The sequence below is a fragment of the Piliocolobus tephrosceles genome, chromosome 14 (genome assembly GCF_002776525.5).
Source record: "Piliocolobus tephrosceles isolate RC106 chromosome 14, ASM277652v3, whole genome shotgun sequence".
In the NCBI taxonomy this organism is placed as follows: domain Eukaryota; kingdom Metazoa; phylum Chordata; class Mammalia; order Primates; family Cercopithecidae; genus Piliocolobus; species Piliocolobus tephrosceles.
In genome coordinates, this window is record NC_045447.1 from 7902384 (window position 1) to 7920508 (window position 18125).

Consider the following 18125-nt stretch of genomic DNA (forward strand, 5'->3'; position numbering starts at 1 on the left):
TTCATTCTGGGCTTGTGACAAAGCAAAGGGAAGAGGTGGGGAGCTGGCAAGGCTGGGGACAGGTCCCCCATAAGCACCACACAATCCCCATCGGCAAGAGATCCTGCCTCTGTCCACAGAGGTCCAGACAGGGCTGCCCCGTACCTCTCACGACCAGGAACGCCCGGGCTGTGGCAGAGCCCAGGAGATTGTGAGCAACGCAGTCGTAGGCGCCTGCATCCCCAGTCTCCACATTCTCCAGCCACAGGCTCCCATCGGGCAGGGTCCGGAGCCGCCGGCTGGCCCGCAAGGGTTGACCCGCCTGAAGCCATTCAATGGTGGGTATGGGCTCTCCAGTGGCCTGGCATCGCAGAGCCACGTCATCTCCGGATCTCACTGTCATGTCCTGGGGCTCCACCTGGAACACCGGAGCACCTGTGGGAGGCCCAGGTGGCTTTTAGGAACATTTAATTATTTTTGCATATTCAAGTGGAATATGTTCATTTAGACACACTGGGAAATCCAGAGAGGCAGAAAGAAGAAAATAAGAACTACATAGGATTCTTCCACCCAGTCATCTTTCCTGAATATTTCCCTCTAGACACTGTTGCTTTATGAAAATATGATCATATGGCCATATCTGCTTTTATTTTTATTTTATTTTATTTTTTGAGACAGAGTCTTGCTCTGTCCCCCAGGCTGGAGTGCAATGGCGCGATCTTGGCTCACTGCAACCTCCACCTCCTGGGTTCAAGTGATCCTCCCATCTCAGCCTCCTGAGTAGCTGGGATTACAGGCGCCTGGCACCACACCTCACTGATTTTTGTATTTTTAGTAGAGACATGGTTTCGTCATGTTGGTCAGGTTGGTCTCGAACTCCTGACCTCAGGTGATCCACCCGCCTCAGTCTCCCAAAGTGCTGGGGTTACAGGCATAAGCCACCATGCCTGACCATCTGCTTTTATTTTTCCTCCCCAATAGATCGTAACTACCTTTCCACGCAGTTACATATCTGTTGTTAGTGGCTAGGTAGTCTTCTATTGTCCGGCTCTACTGGGATTGGCTAAACCAAGCCTCTCCTACAGGACAGTTAGGCTGCTTCCAATGAAGTCAGGGCCATCTGTCAGAACTGCCTCTAGGGCTCTGTCACCTACTGTGGGTGACTCTCACCAAGTCACTCCCTCACCCTCAGTGTTCCCATCTGAAATATGGGGATGATGCTTCCTGTCCACTTACTATTACAGACCCTCCTGGAAGGCTAACATGGAAAGGATGGGAAAGGCCCAGTGCTGCTGAGGCTGCAGAACAAGCAGAACTCGCACACACTGCGGTAGAAATGCAACGTGGTTCAGCCAAGGTGGGCTGCTGTGTGCCTGCGTGTTCACTTCCTGCGGATGCTGCAGCAAGTTGCAGAAACACGGGAGAAACCGTGGAGGCCAGGAGACCCACATCAGCCTCACTGGGCCAAAGTTCAGGTGCCTTGCTCCCTCCAGAGGTTCTGGGGGACAGCCCATTCCTCACCTCTTCCAGCTTCCGCCCACCAGCATTCCTTAGCCTGAGGCTGCAACAATCCATCCTCTGCCTCCATCTCCACTTTACCTTCTCCTCTCTCTCTCTCCCCTGCCACACCACCCCAGCTCTCTCTCTTTTTTTTTTTTTTTTGAGACAGAGTCTCAGTCTGTCACCCAGGCTGGAGTGCAGTGGTACGATCTTAGCTCATTGCAACCTCTGCCTCCTGGCTTCAAGCGATTCTCCTGCCTCCGCCTCCCGAGTAGCTGGGATTACAGGCGTGCGCCACCACGCCTGGCTAATTTTTGTTAGAGATGGGGTTTTGCCATATTGATCACACAGGTCTCAAACTCCCAGCCTCAGGTGATCCACCCTCCTCGGCCTCCCAAAGTGTTAGGATTATAGTCATGAGCCACCATTATAGTCATGAGTCCGGCCCGGGCTCTCTTTTATAAGAATACTTGTAGCTGGGTATGGTGGCTCATGCCTGTAACCCCAGCACTTTGGGAGGCTGAGGTGGGTGGACTGCTTGAACCTAGGAATTTGAGAAGAGTCTGGCAAACATGGTGAAACCCTATTTCTACTAAAAAAAATATAAAAATTAGCTAGGTGTGGTGGTCTGTGCTGGTAATCCTAGCTACTTGAGAGGCTGATGCAGGAGAATTGCTTGAACCTGGGAGGCAGAGGTTATAGTAGCCGAGACTGCGCCACTGCACTCCAGCCTGAGCGACAGAGCGAGACTCTATCTCAAAAAAAAAAAAAAAAAAAAAACCACACCCCAAAATAAAACACTTGTGATAGCATTTAGGGGCCACCAAGATAATCTGCCTACTTTAAGATCCTTAACTTAAGTACATTTGCAAAGATTCCTTTTCCAAGTAAGGAAACATTCGCAGGCCCTGGGGACTAGGACCTAGACGTGTCTTTGGGAGCCATTCGTCAGATACTACACAGCCCATGTGTCCTAAAGCGGGACACATGTGTACCACGAGACCTCACACTTCTGCTCCTGGACGAATACCCCAACACAAGTGTGTGTGCGCGTTCACCGGAGGGCGTGCGTAAGAAGGTCACAGCAGCCCTGTTCTAAACTGCCCATCACTGGAAACTAACCTACAGTGGAATACATGAATAAACTGTGGTATACATGAATAAACTGCAGAAAAACATACAGCAATGAGAACCAATAAACGAATTCCATGTGAACAGTATGGACGAATGCCACAAATAATGATGTGCAAAAGAAGAGTCTATGCAAAAGCACGTGTGGGGTGAGTCCATTTAAATGAAGGTCGAGGCCAAGCACGGTGACTCACGCCTGTAAGCCCAACACTTCGGGAGGCCAAGGTGGGTGGACTTAAGTCAGGAGTTCGAGACCAACCTCCCAGGTTCAAGCAATTCTCCTGCATCAGCCTCTCAAGTAGCTAGGATTACAGGCACAGACCTCCACACCTGGCTAATTTTTGTTTTTTTTTAGTAGAAATAGGGTTTCACCATGTTTGCCAGACTCTTCTCAAATTCCTAGGTTCAACATGGTGAAACCCCGTCTCTACTAAAAATACAAACATTAGCTGGGTGTGGTGGCAGGTCCCTGTAATCCCAGCTACTCGAGAGGCTGAGGCAGGAGAACTGCTTGAATCCAGGAGGCGGAGGTTGCAGTGAGCTAAGATCGTGCCACTGCACTACAGCCTGGGTGACAGAGTGAGACTCCATCAATAAATAAATAAATAATAAATAAATAAATAAATAAATAAATGTCAAAATAAGCAAGAGTCAGTCATCAGCTGTGGCTCAGGGAAGAGGTCAGCTAACTGCCCCCATAAACAAGCATAAAACTGGATACACTTGCCCAAAATAACAATTTCAGGGCTCCCAAAATCAACCAAAGACACACCACAAATTCAGAAGCATTTACATTTTTTGTTTTTTTTTGAGACGGAGTCTCGCTCTGCCGCCCAGGCTGGAATGCGATCTCAGCTCACGGCAGCCTTGACCTCCCGGCTCAAGCCATCCTCCCACCTTAGCCTCCCGAGTAGCTGGGACTACAGGTGTGTGCTCCCACACCTGGCTAAGTTATTTATTTTTTGTAGAGATGGGATTTCATTGTGTTGCTCAGGCTGGTCTCAAATTCCTGAACTCAAGCAATCCTCCCACCTTGGCCTCCCAAAGTGCTGGGATTACAGCTGTGAGCCGTCGTGCCAGGTCTTGAGAAGTATTTATCCAAAAAAGCCTCTATGGCTGGGCACAGTGGTTCACACCTATAATTCCAGCCCTTTGGGAGGCTGAGGTGGGCGGATGGCCTGTGGTCAGGAGTTCGAGACCAGGTGGGCCAACATGGTGAAACTCTATCTCAACTAAAATTACAAAAATTAGCTGTGACGAGGTGGTGGGTGCCTATCATCCCAGCTCTTTGGGCGGCTGAGGCAGGAGAATCTCTTGAATCTGGGAGGTGGAGGTTGCAGTGAGCTAAGATCATGCCACTGCACTCCAGCCTGGGTGACAGAGTGAGACTCTGTCTCAAAAAAAAAAAAAGAAAAAAAAATAAGCCTCTAGAACTTTGGATAAGAACAGCGAAACCTTTGGTCCTCCTGCCTAGGGCTCTGCCCATCCTCATCCCACTGTGACCATCACAGTGATTTTATTAGGGATGACTGTCAAAAACAGCAGCTTTGGGGCCGGGTGTGGTGGCTCACGCCTGTAATCCCAGCACTTTGGGAGGCCAAGGCGGGTGGATCACCTGAGGTCAGGAATTCAAGACCACAGTGAAACTCCGTCTCTACTAAAAATACAAAAATTAGCCAGGCGTGGTGGCGTGCGCCTGTAGTCCCAGCTACTCAGGAGGCTGAGGCAGGAGAATGGTGTGAACCCGGGAGGCGGAGCTTGCAACGAGCTGAGATCGCGCCACTGCACTCCAGCCTGGGCAACAGAGCAAGACTCCGTTTCAAAAAAACCAAAAAAACAAAAAACAAAACAAAAAAAAAACACAGCAGCTTTTGCCACCCCTGAGGGCTGTCTTGATGTGCAGTAGAAGATGAAAGCATGCCCTGAGAAATATCATCAGGAAAAGGGGCAAAACTGGTAGGAACCAAAAGAGAAATGGCTGCTGCGCTGGCCTGTGGCGTGGCCCCGGCTGAGAAGAGCAGGGGCCCAGCCAGCAACTTAACAGGGAGAACCTGGAAATGAAGGAGCCACGGACAGGCTGGATCGGCTCCCCACAATCCCTGGCCAATGTGGGAAATATGTACCTGTGCAGGGGAGACCTGAGGGGTACAAAGGACAGTTAAACCGAGGCTGACTTGAAAACTGCCTGAACTTCAAATTACTCCACAGCCATGTTTTGCTGAGATTTTCTGTTTTTTTTTTTCCACTTGTTTCAAGCGTGTTGACAACTGCTCACAGAAGCATCCCTGTCAGCTAGCCTGGGCAACATAGCAAGACCTCATCTCTACAAAAAATAAATAAAGTAGCCAGGCATGGTGGTGTGCACCTGCAGTCCCAGCTACTTGGGAGGCTGAGAAGTGGGAGGATTGCTTGAACCCGGGAGGTCAAGGCTGCAGTGAGCTGTGATTGTGCCACTGCACTCCAGTCTGGGTGACAGAGCAAGACCCCGTCAAAAAATTGAAAAGAAATCCTTATCAGATGACTCAAACATCTGTGCTATCTCAGTTGGTGTCTGTTGCGTGTCGGTTCTCATTCAAGTTGAGATTTTTCCTTGTTCTAGGTATGGTAAGTGAGTTTCAGTATGATAAGATTTGGGTTCTTATTTAAATCTTCCATCTTAGCAGACCTGGAACACTGCCAGGGAAAGGAGGTGCCACTCATTTCTGCCAGATGAGAGTGGAAGTGGAGGTCCAGGTTCCCTACATGGCCTCCATGGACACCTGGGAATGGGGAGGGTGCCTCATTATTGCTGGGTACTGGTGGGAGTTGGCGCTTCAAGTGGGGCTCTGCTGGCACCACCCTGGTTGGAAGGGAGAGGGGTACTGCTTATCGCTCCCCACTCGGCCTGTGTAGGTGAGGGGCTTCCCACTCAGTGGGTGACAGTGGTGACAGTTCAGTCTTGGTCAGGCGCAGTGGCTCATGCCTGTAATCCCACCACTTTGGGAGGTTGAGGCAGGTGGATCATTTGAGCCCAGGAGTTTGAGACTGGCTTAGGCAACATAAGGAGACCCCGTCTCTACAAAAACATAAATACATAAAAATAAAAATTAGCCGGGTGTGGTGGCACGTGCCTGTAGTCCCAGTTACTTGGGAGGCTGAGGTGGGATGACCACCTGAGCCAAGGCTGCAGTGAGCCATGATCATGTCACCGCACTCCAGCCTGGGCAACAGAGTCAGACCTTGTCTAAAAAAAAAAAAGGTCCTTATCAGATTACCAAATATCCCTACTATCTCAGTTGATGGCTGTTGTCTGCTTTCGTTGAGATTTTCCTTGTTCCTGGTATGTAAATTGAGATTTTCCTTGCTCCTGGCATGTAAGTGAGTTTCATTATTGTAAGACTCGGATTTCTATTTAAATCTTCAATTTTTGGCAGATCTGGAACACTGCCAAGAAAAAGCAGTGCCACTCACTTCTGCCAGGTCAGAGCAGGAGCCCAGGTTCCCAACGAGGCCTCCATGGACATCCCGGAACAGGGAGGGGTGCCTCATTACTGCTGGGCATGGGTGGAGGCATGCCCACTCTGGGCCTCTGGTGGCACTACCCTGGCTGCATACCTGGCCTGATAGGGGAGGAGCTTCCCACTCAGATGACAGTGGTGACAATTCCACCTCTTCATTAGGTGTCTCCTGACAGCATCCTGCTCCAGTGTGGGGACAGCCATGCCTCAGTACAGGGGGTGAGGGTGGAAATGCGGGCTCCCAGTTAGTTTGATGATGGGGCTGGGGTGTTTTTCATGGTGTTTGCCTCCCAAGTAGTTGGGACTACAGGTATGCGCCACCATGCCCATCTATTTTTTTTTTTTTTTTTTTTTGTATTTTTGGTAGAGATGGGGTTTCACCGTATTCCCCAGGCTGATCTCAAATTCCTGAGCTCAAGTGATCTGGCTACCTCAGCCTCCCAAAGTGCTGGGACTACAGACATGAGCCACCACACCCGGTTGGGGGTTGTTATTTATGTTTTCTTTCTTACTATGCTGTCCCAATCCTAGTCCCTTGCAAGTGAGGACAGGCTCTTGTTGAGGTGCATACATGCCCGCGCACGCGTGTGTGTGTGTGTGTGTGTGTGTGTGTGTATGTCTGAGCCCACTGGTGGTTCCAGGATATAAGGGGCCAAAAGCAACACCCGGGCATTCAACACCACATTGCTCCTCAGGTCCCAAGATCGGTAGTCTATCCTTCTTCTTTTCTCTACTTTTCAGAGGCTCTTTCTGTTTGCTTCTAGATAAAGTCCAAGGTGCTCAGCTGTCCTTAGTAAGAGAAACAGGGAGAAGTGCATCTATACCATCTTGTCTGGAACCACAAACCTATTCCATGCATGACCAAAACTCTCAACACACTAGGTACAAAAGGGGAACTTCCTTAGCCTGAGAAAGGACGTCCACAAAATCTCACAGCTAACATCACACCCCATAGTGAAAGACCGACTGCTTTCCACCTAAACCAGGGAACCAGGGAACCAGGCAAGGATGGCTGCTCTCGCCGCTTCAACTGTGTACCAGAGGGTTCAACCAAGGCAATAAGGCCAAGCATAAAACTTCAAGGTACACAGGTTTGAAAGAAAGAAGTCAAACTGTCCCTATTCATAGATGATATGATATCAGATTCAACTGTATCTCTACATATTATCAATTACAAATCCAAAAATCAAAGAAGACAATTCCACCCAAAATAGCATCAACAATAATAAAAAGACTTAAAATCAATTTAACAAAAATACAACAGCAGTACACTGAAAACCACAAAACATCACTGAAAGAAACTAAAGATCAACATAAATGGTACTAGAACAATTGGCTCTCCATATGCAAAAAAGGAAGTTAGACCCTTACCCCACACAAAAATTAACTCAAAATGGATCACAGACCTAAATGTGAGAACTAAAACTACAAAAATTATATAAGAAAATGTAGGGCCCGGTGGCTCACGCCTGTAATCCGCACTTTAGGAGGCCGAGGCAGGTGGATTGCTTGAGGCCAGGAGTTTGATACCAGCCTGGGCAACACGATGAAACCTTGTCTCTACTAAAATTACAAAAATTCGCCAGGTGTGGTGGTGTGTGCCTATAATCCCAGCTACTTGGGAGGCTGAGGCACAAGGAATGCTTAAACCTTGGGGGTGGAAGTTGCAGTGAGCTGAGATCTTGCCACTGCACTCCAGCCTGGGTACCAGAGTGAGACTCTGTCTCAAAAACATTAAAAAGAAAAAAAAGAAAAGAAAAAGAAAAAAGAAAGAAAGAGGCCGGGCGCGGTGGCTCAAGCCTGTAATCCCAGCACTTTGGGAGGCCGAGACGGGCGGATCACGAGGTCAGGAGTTCCAGACCATCCTGGCTAACATGGTGAAACCCCGTCTCTACTAAAAAATACAAAAAACTAGCCGGGCGAGGTGGTGGGCGCCTGTAGTCCCAGCTACTCCGGAGGCTGAGGCAGGAGAATGGCGTAAACCCGGGAGGCGGAGCTTGCAGTGAGCTGAGATCCGGCCACTGCACTCCAGCCCGGGCGACAGAGCGAGACTCCGTCTCAAAAAAAAAAAAAAAAAAAAAAAAAAAAAAAGAAAGAAAGAAAGGAAGGAAGGAAGGAAGGAAGGAAGGAAGGGAGAAAGAGAGAAAGAGAGGGAGAGAGAGAAAGAGAAAGAAAAGAAAGGAAGAAAAGGAAAGGAAAGGAAAGAAGGAAAGGAAAGAAAAGGAAAGGAAAAAGATGGGAAAGGAAAGGAAAGGAAAAGAAAAGAAAAAGATGACCTTCGGTTAGGCAAAGATTTTTAAAAGGTATAACACCAAATACATGATTCAAAAAATACGAAATGGATGAATTTGGACTTTGCCAAATTTTAACACTTTTGCTCTTCAAAGGCACCATTAAGAAAATGCAAAGACAAGCCACAGACTGGGAGAAACATTTGCAAGTCATGTATCCGGTAAAGGGCTGTATCACATGGTATGTAAAGAACTGTAGAAAATCACTAGTAAGATAAACAACTCCATTTAAGAATGCGCACACGCGCTGGGTGCAGTGGCTCACTCCTGTAATCCCAGCACGTTCGGAGGCCAAGGCAGGTGGATCACCTGAGGTCAGAAGTTCAAGACCAGCCTGACCAACATGGTGAAACCCCGTTTGTACTAAAAGTACAAAAATTAGCCGGGCATGGTGGCGGGTATCTATAATCCCAGATACTCAGGAGGCTGAGACAGGAGAATTGCTTGAATCCGGGAGGCGGAGGTTGCAGTGAGCAGAGATGGTGCCGTTGCAGTGAGCAGAGATGGTGCCATTGCAGTCTGGCCTGAGCAACAGAGCCAGACCCTGTCTCAAAAAATATTAGTAACAATAACTGTGGTAAAAAATACATTACATAAAATTTATCATTGAACCACTTGTAAGGTACAGTTCAGTAGTGTTGAGTATTTGACATTGTTGTACAATCTCCAGAACTTTTTCCTCTGGCTAAACTGAAACTCCGGACTCATTAAACACTAACCCCCGCCCCCCCCTGCCGCAGCCCCTGGCAAGCTCCATACTATTTTGGGTCTATATGCTTTTGACCACTCTAGGCCCCTCATAGAAACAGAATCATATAGTGTTTCTTTTTTTGTGACTGGCTTTTTCCACTTCGCATAACGACCTCAAGGTTCATCTATGTTGTAGCCTGTGTCAGAATTTCATTCCTTTTGTTCCTTTTCTTTTTGAGACTGAGTATTGCCTGTCACCCAGGCTGGAGTATGGTGGAACGATCTTGGCTCACTGCAACCTTTGCCTCCTGGGTTCAAGTGATTCTCCTGCCTCAGCTTCCTGAATAACGGATTACAGGCGCGCCACCACGCCCAGCTAAGTTTTGTATTTTTAGTAGAGACAGAGTTTCACTATGTTGGAAAGGCTGTTCTCGAATTCCAGACTCCAGGTGATCCACCCGCCTCGGCCTCCCAAAGTGCTGGGATTACAGATGTGAGTTACCAAGCCCAGCCCTAGAATTTCCTTCCTTTTTAAAGTTAAATAATATTGCATGGAATGAATGGGTGAATTTTATGGTATGCAAATTATAACTCAATAAAGTTTCTTTCTTTCCAGCCCTAGAATTTCCTTCCTTTTTAAAGTTAAATAATATTGCATTGAATGAATGGGTGAATTTTATGGTAGCCCAGCCCTAGAGCCCAGCCCTAGAATTTCCTTCCTTTTTAAAGTTAAATAATATTGCATTGAATGAATGGGTGAATTTTATGGTATGCAAATTATAACTCAATAAAGTTTCTTTCTTTCTTTCTTTCTTTTTTAAAGAGGCAGAATCCGGGACAGTAATTATTGGGGAGGGGGCAGTGAACAGAGGTGGGCATGCTGGACGATGGGAGCCGGCGCTGTCCTATTTCTTTGATCTGGCTGCTGGTTAACTGGGTGGGTTCACATTGTAAAAATTCACTGAGCTCTGCACTTAGGATCCTCGCTCTTCTCCACAGGTATTCATCTTCAATAAAACATTTTCTACAGAATCCCTATTGAGACGACTTCACAGTGTTATTCTGAGGCTCAAACAGCACCTGGTAAACTACCAGCTGCTTGGCACCTGTGAGAGCTGTTGTGGCGATCTTGACAGCTGGACTGAGTTTTAAATGCCCAGCTCCCCCTGGGCCCACGTTGCCAGGTTTTCTTTAGCTCAGTCCTGAGTCTCACTCACCCCACATTTGGGAAACATTTGGTAGGATTCAATGTGTGTTCCAAGTAAGCATTAATGAAAGAATTCCAAGTCTCGGCCCTGCCTGTCTGAGACTCACCCCACCGCTGTCCCCAAGCACACTTCCCACGTCCCCACTCTGCTGAGGCCGAGACTCACTCTGTAGGACGAGGATCACCACTTTCTTCGTCATGCCCATCTCGTTCTCTGCCAGGCACTGGTACTGTCCTGCATCGTCCCTCTGCAAGTGGGCACAGGAGAGGGGGCACGGTGCTCAGAGAAGAAGATGAGCAGGTCACACAGTTGGGCAGGGGACTGAGGCCAGCCAGCCAGCAAGGGGCTTAGGCTGTGAACCAGCCAGGGACACCTGATCCCCCACGGAGCATCAGAAGGGCCTCTGTGACCACTTGTCAGCAGACATGCAAAGAGAATCCAGCCCCTTTTCACACCCGAAAATGGGGGGCTGTGACTAAGGTCCTTGTTGCCCTAGGTGGAACAACTTGCTGGAAAAGCATGGTGTAGATCCACCTCTTCCAAACTGTGTACGTTGAAATCTTACTGTCCCATGGCACATTATTTGAGACTCCTTGGAAAAAAGGGTTCCATGGTGAAGTAAGTTTGGGAGACACTGAGTTAGATGACACGTGATGGTACTTCGGAAATCAGTAACTATAGGAAAACAAGAACATTGGACACCTCTGTTGTACAAACAGGATGGCAGGACCTCTCGGGGCATTTATTGGGCCAGTGTGCAAAGTGAGTCTTCCAGAAGGGAGACGATTTGCAGTGTTGCCCTAACAGGTGGCCCACGGATATGTGATGGAACTCAGGTGGCACGCTGGCTCACATCACTTCTGAGTGGCAGCACCACCATGAGATGGGGCTGGGGCAGTCTGAGGCCACCATCCACTCCCAGAAGATGGTATCTAGTGGGCCACACCCAAAGGACTCGGGGGGGACTGCGTGGCACAAAGTTAAGAGTGTAGGTTTGGAGGTCAGACCAATGTGGGACTGAATCCCAACCCCACTGCTTACTGCCCTGAACCCATTACTTAGGTCACTTTCATGCTTCTGGAGCCTCAGTTTCCCCTTCTGTAAAATGGGAATGATAACTGCTAGGATCTTATAAGCATTAAATGGAACAATGCTTGCTAAGTGCGAGGCCCCGTGCCTGGCCCACAGTTAGTACTTGGGCAACAGGAGTCATTATTACCACTGCTCTTACCGCTACTCTTATTACTAGTTCTATTATTATTACTACCCAGAGAAAGGCTCCCAAATGGGTAAGATCAAGGCCCCTAAGATGAACTTGAGTCAGGACTGACTTGGGGATTTCTGCACAATCACCAGAACTTGAGGCACAAAATGGAAGTTAAAGGGGCTGCCCCAGGGCCCAAGGCTTTGGAAACAGCACAGAGCCTGAGGCAGGAGACCTGGGGGTGGGGGCCCTGCCTCCTACACTTATTGGTTGTGGGCTTCTCTGAACTTCAGTGCCTTCGTCTGTAAACAGGGAGCACTATTACCTGCCTACCCTGCCCCCCGAGGTTGTTAATAACAACATTTTGGGAGCATTACCCACAGATCACTCTTAAATAATGCGTATGAGACATCTCACTGACTTCTAATTACAATCCTATGAGGTAGAACAAATTTGCTCCATTGAATGGGTAGATGACGAGGAAGAGGAAAGCCCAGTGGCTGGAGGTCAATATTGGTGGTAGTGGGAGGATGTCTGGGGAATGGGCAGGGAGGTGGTTCGTAGACTGCAGAAGCAGGGGGGACAACATGAAGAACCCTCTTGAGCAATCAGAAAAAGCATAGAGTTGTCCTTGGTGGTCCCACCCAAGGTGCCAGGCCCCGACTTGCCTCAGTCCTGCGGATGGTCAGTGAGCCATTCTGTAGCTGGTGCCGGAGGTGGCTGCCCCGCAGTGGAAGGCCATCTTTGATCCAGCGGATAGCCGGCACTGGGTCTCCACGCGCCACACAGTCTAGCTGAATGCTGCCTCCTACGGGTTCCACCAGGTAGGAGAAAGCCTCCCCTTGTAGGACAGGAGCCTCTGCATGGGGTGACATGGAGCAAGCTGTCAGAAAAGAGGCTCCCTACAGGCTCAACCTCCCATAAACCCCAAAGGTCTGCCCAACTCCTGCCTCCAGGGGCCTCCAGAGGCTCCTCCTAGCCCAGCATGGTTGTGTGTAGTCAGTGCATCAGGGACAGCAAACAGTGGCCATGTCATGGGTCAAGTCACAAAGACTGGCAGTGGTTTCCAGGAACTGTGCTGAGAAGCATTTGAAGCTGAATGAGAACAGTGCTGTGATTGATTAGTGATGTCTGAGATGGACATAGGCAGGGACGCAGTGCTACACGTGTCATACACTCTCACAGATGGATGACACTAGCAGTGGAGTACCTGCTAGGTACTTTGAAAATCAATAACTATAAAAAAAACAAGAACCCTAGACACCTCTGTTGTACAAAGCAACACTATGAGATTCATGCTAATCTCAAAACACTCTTGGAGGCTCTGGACTGGCTTATATCCTTCCTGGTTTCCTGAGGTTGGATCTACCAAAAGCTGCAGTTCTCTTTTGGTCCCTGGGGCTACTGATTCCCTCCATCCGGCCCCACCCTTCCCGAAGTTATGCAAACTAAGTCATGGCATCACGGAGGGCTCCTGTGCTACTCTTGGTAGATGAGTAGGTCATAGGGGACAACCGGCTGGCTGGCAAGTTTCTGGCATTTTTCTGCCAGGATGCCCTGGCCCCCATGCTCTCCTTCTACCCTGGCACCATCCAGCTGCAGGTAGTGCTGTAGGGCAATTGGTCAGATTCCAATTCTACCTGCAGCCAGGGTCATCTTGGGAGTGTCAAAAATACTGATGCTTAGGCCTCACCCCAGAGAGGCTGGTTTACAGAGTTGGAGGTAGAACCTGGGCTTTGGAATTTCAAGTCCCCCAGGGGATTCTAACGTGCAGTCAGGGTGGGGAGCCACTAGTTCAGAGGACAGGAGGCCAGGTTCTCAGGAAACCAATAGATTGGGTCCCAGTAGACTGGAGGTCTTGAGAGAGAAGCCACCTGAGGAATGCGCCCTACCCTTCACGTGGACTAAGCTGACGGCCTGCGTGCGGCCCACTCTGTTCTCCGCCCAGCAGACATAGGTCCCGCTGTCTTCTCTGGAGACAGAGGCCCGCTGCAGCGTGCTGCCTCCATCCTGCTCAGACACCCCTTCTGCGGTGGAGAAAGAGAAGCCCAAGGGGGACTCTGAGTCAGGTGCAGGGGACTCCTGCCCTAAACACTTCCCTGATGCGTGGGTACCTGCAGGAACTTAATAAAAATGCAGAAACAGATGGGAGTCCCAGGTGAAGGCTGATCAAGTCAGACCCGTTCCTGGGAGGCACAGGCCACATTGGAGGCTGCAGTTAATGAACCCGCCTTCTACCATTTTCCAGCGCACACTGTGTGTTTGATAAACGGTCAAGGGCAGGTCTTTGGGGGCCTCTTAGCACAGGGCACTTACTAAAACACTGCCACGATTTCTAGAGAGAAGGATTCCTTTGATTCCTTTTTTTTTTTTTTTTGAGACAGTTTCGCTCTTATTGCCCAGGCTGGAGTGCAATGGCACGATCTCGGCTCACTGCAACCTCCACCTCCCAGGTTCAACCAATTCTCCTGCCTCAGCCTCCCGAGTAGCTGGGATTACAGGCATGTGCCACCACGCCCAGTTAATGTATTTTTAGTAGAGACGGGGTTTCACCATGTTGGCCAGGCTGGTCTCGAACTCCTGACCTCAGGTGATCCGCCCACCTTGGCCCCCAAAGTGCTGGGATTACAGGCGTGAGCCACCGCGCCCGGCCGAGAGAAGGATTCTAACAATGGACTTTTCCTTTGGGGTTGGCCATTGCCTCTAGGAGAGGAATACGGACAAGCATCACCATCAATTAGGCATCTACTCCGGGCCAGGCCTGTGCTGAGCACGGCCCCTCCACTGTCATTCTGTCCTCAGGACCCCTGGTTATGTCCATTTGACAGATGGAGAGCGGAGCTCAGAGAGGCCGAACTATTATACTTGCCCAAGGTCCCTCCCCAGGAAGTGGTGGGGCCCAGCAAAGCCTTCACCACAGGTGTGCACAGGTATTCCACACCTGGGGACTCAGAGTTAGGAATGTGTGATGTCATATCCTAATATAGGAAAGTATCATTTTGCAGTGGAGGGGACTTAGCAATTTATCAACTCAGCAGACATTGAGTACCCAGCAGGTATTCCACAGGCCCTGTGCCTCCCTAGACATCACCTGGGTTTCCAGTAGGAGGACAGAGCTGCCACAGCCCCCCAGCAAAAGGGGTCTGCTGAGGGTCCCACAATGGGAGCAGTAGCTCTGGGCTAGAACACAGGCCTCCCCCTCCTGGCCCTGAGGTGTCTAGGTTGAGTCTTCTCAGGTGGCCTCTTGCCAGCTCTGACATATGGCTTGTCACATACGGCCACAGCTGGGTTTGCCCTGTCTGCCTACACAGGGCCACATTGGAAGGCCCAGAACCAACAGGGCTGACTGACAACCTCTTCCTCTCCACTAGGTTGGGTCTCCCTATCTGCCCTCCCTTCTTGACCTCCCGGGGTCCTGGTTCTCTGTCCCACACACGCCCAGCAGACCCAGACCTGTGACTGGCCGGTCGTTGACAGTCCAGCCAATGCGAGGGGTGGGGCTGCCCCGGGCTGCACAGCGAAGCCACAGCCTGTCCCCAGGGCGCAGGCTGCGGTCCCCAGGTAGGGTGGTGAACACAGGCAGCGCCAGGATGGTGAGGTGCACGCGGCGGCGGGCCCGGCCCACGGCATTCTCAGCGGTACAGGTATAGGTGCCTGCGTCCCGGCCCTGTGGGCAAAGAAAGGGGTTGGCCGGAGAACTTCCCCCACCTTGGCGTAAGTCAGGATGCCCCTAACCCTTGAAGGTTCTCATGAAGCATCCAGCCCAGAGAGGGGAAGTGACTTGCCCAAGGTCACACAGCTAGCAAACAGGTCAGCATCACCACCGCACCCTTGCCCTGCCCTATAGCGTTCACACGCTCTGCTGCTTCATAACCCCAGCGCTGACTGCAGGATCGCAACAGCTACTATTTACCAAACACCTACTGTGTGCTGCCCTGTGCTCAGAACTGGACCTGCACTGCAGGCCTTGCTTTTGGTGCCCTGATAGAGGGCAGAGCAGGGGCTCCAAGAGGAGGAGTTCTGTGGTGCATTCAAGCAGGGCTGGTGCGCTCGCCACTGCCCCACCAGGCTCCCCAGGTAGCTGGGTCCAATGCCCCTGACCCGTTTACGTGTGTCCACTGAGCCCATCTGGAGAGGGTCGCATCACAAAATTGCAGAATCTGATGAGTGCTGAGGGGAAGGGAGTCGGGGTCGGGAGTCCCACCCATACTCCCGGCTCAACACTCCCCAAAACCCAGAGGACGGTTAATGCCAATGCATGGTTGAGAACAACTGGGTAGACTTTCGGCAGTCCGAGTTCCCTGAGCCCCAGTCCAAGTTCCGTGAGCCCCAGTCCAAGTTCCCTCCCTTCCCCAGGAGCTGGCTGCTGAGGTCTAGGTTCAAATTTGGGTTCTGCCTCTTGGCAATGGTGGACAACTAGGTACACTTCGAGCCTTAGTTCTGGCCGTCTGTACCCGGCATGGTAACACTGATTTCCCCAGGCTGCTAGGGTTAAAGGCTGCACTGTGCTCGGTGCAGAGCATGATAAACAGGGGTCTCAGCCATTATTCCCTGCTGTGCCCCTCGGGGCGTGCCTCACCTCCAAGTTCTTCACCAGCAACTCCCCAGAAGGCTGTATGGTGAACTTCCCCTCGGCGCCTGACACAGGCTGGCCATCTTTGTCCCAGGTGATGTTGGGCTCAGGACTGCCCCTCGCCTTGCAAGGCAAGAATGCGTGGGAGCCTTCGGTGGTAGACAGGTCTGGGAGGCCATTCTCGATCACCGGTGGGACTGTGGGCAGAGGGAGGCCCACTCGGAACTGAGGCTGGGGGAGGCAGCTGACCCCATCCCAGGGCCCCTGGCCTTTGGCCCAGCCCGTCAGCCCTCCCTGGCCATCAGCCGCCCCCTCCAAGTCCCTAGTCATAGGCCATTGCCTGCGCTCAGGATGATGTGGTGCCTCCCTGAATTTGGTGTAGCTGTGACAGTGATTCCATTGCACCTGTGCACACATGTACACACACACGTGCACACACACATGCACACACACAGATGACTAAAGCCACAGGACAGAGGTCTTGGGCACAAACTCCACGGACAAAAGCACGGCAGCCATCACAGAGCATCCTTGCAGAGGAGCTATGCTGGGCAGAGTGAGAGTCACTGGCTTGGTGTCTGGCTGGTCTGGTGACCAGCGATGCTCCAGATCCAAGGGGAGAGGAGCACACTGGACAAGGAGGCGTGGAGGAAGCCTGGAGCTAGGAGCCCCTCTGAGTTCACAACCAGAGTCCGACTCTAGCCCTACACAGCTGCGGGCGGGGACAGCCACTGAGATACCACAAAGCAGGCCACTGGGGCCAAGACACGACCAGCCCATACTGAACATACCCAGCAGACTTTGCAGATTTTTGGCCAATGATGCCACCTTATCTTTGAAGCCAATGATTAATCAAACTAAGGGAAGGGCACATGCAATTGTGTGTGTGCCAGAGCAGGGCCAGAGAGGCTACAGCTACTGGAAACCGGAATGAATGAGGGATGCTGGAGTCATGTTCCATAGGGCCAGAGAGAAGGCAGAGGGGATGGGAGTTTATGTCTGAATCCAGAACTCAGGTGTACAATGAGAGATGTTCCCCTTAAGTTCTTCTAGAACTATAAGCAGTGTGCCCTGCCAGGCGGGGAAGGGAGAAGCCTGCAGGAGCCTCAAAGCCCCTCAGTTGCCAGGGCCCACCTCGGCCCCGTCCTCACACCCACCTTGCACCACCAGCCGTGTCTTCCCCACGGCGCTGCCTGCACTGCTCTTGGCGATGCAGAGATAGTTTCCAGCATCCTCTGGGCTGGCATGGGCAATCCTCAGCTGTCCGCCTGGTAGGACCTGGGTACTCACTCCTGAATGAGGAAGAAGAAAATCAGGGGCCAGGGAGCTGGGGTGGGGGACCCCTGAGGTGGGTAGATTGGGCTATTCTGTCTCACAGGCAGCAAATGACTTGCTGGGGTCACAGAGTGACCAAGGGACAGAAGGAGCCAAGGAGCCTGACCCCGAGCCCAACCCAGTTGCCTGCTCCCGACCTCCCAACTCAGCTACCGAATGCTTGGATGGCATCTCAGGCCGTGGTGACAGGAGAAGGGTTGGGGAGTGGGAGGCCAGAGCAAGGGTGGGGGCATGTCTGAGCAGGCCAGGGGCTTTCCAGGTCCTCTCAGCAGGTCTGCGGAGTCTCCCAGGGCAGGAAATAGGAACCCCCCAGGCCCACACTCTTCTCTTCCCTTCCCAGGCTGGCTGCCAGGGGCCCTCACCCGCAGGGACGTTGAGCCCTTCCTTCTGCCAGGTGATGGTCGGCCGGGGGATGCCTGAGGCCTCGCAGGGCAGCAGCACCTCCTCCTCTGCCACTGCCCGAACCACGCTGGGCAGCGGCTTCACCACCGGGGAGGCTACAAAGGACAGGGGTGCAGAGGGCCCTGAGAATGTCCGTAACACAGCTCCTCCAACCAGGGGGCCTCGGAGCATCAGAGAGAGAGGCCTCTAAGGAGGAGAGGGGTTCTAGAAATACCGGCCACAGCAACAAGGACACCATGGCTGATTCTTTTCCTCCCAAAGAATCCCACGAGAGACACGTCTGGGCCTCTGAGACCTCACCTCCATCCTGAGCCC

The 18125-nt window shown here is 51.3% G+C and overlaps 1 protein-coding gene across 1 annotated transcript in view; it reads right to left on the reverse strand.

Moving 5' to 3' along the window:
* The window catches only part of HMCN2 (hemicentin 2), a 172740-nt gene that overhangs the window by 13893 nt on the left and 140722 nt on the right, over positions 1-18125 (reverse strand). Inside the window, exons 75-82 of the mRNA XM_026457114.1 lie at positions 17771-17905; positions 17231-17365; positions 16080-16270; positions 14954-15167; positions 13393-13527; positions 12169-12359; positions 10462-10543; positions 145-414 (exon numbers count right to left, since the gene is read on the reverse strand). Coding sequence (XP_026312899.1) covers positions 145-414; positions 10462-10543; positions 12169-12359; positions 13393-13527; positions 14954-15167; positions 16080-16270; positions 17231-17365; positions 17771-17905 — 1353 coding nt within the window. The remainder of the gene's footprint in view (positions 1-144; positions 415-10461; positions 10544-12168; positions 12360-13392; positions 13528-14953; positions 15168-16079; positions 16271-17230; positions 17366-17770; positions 17906-18125) is intronic.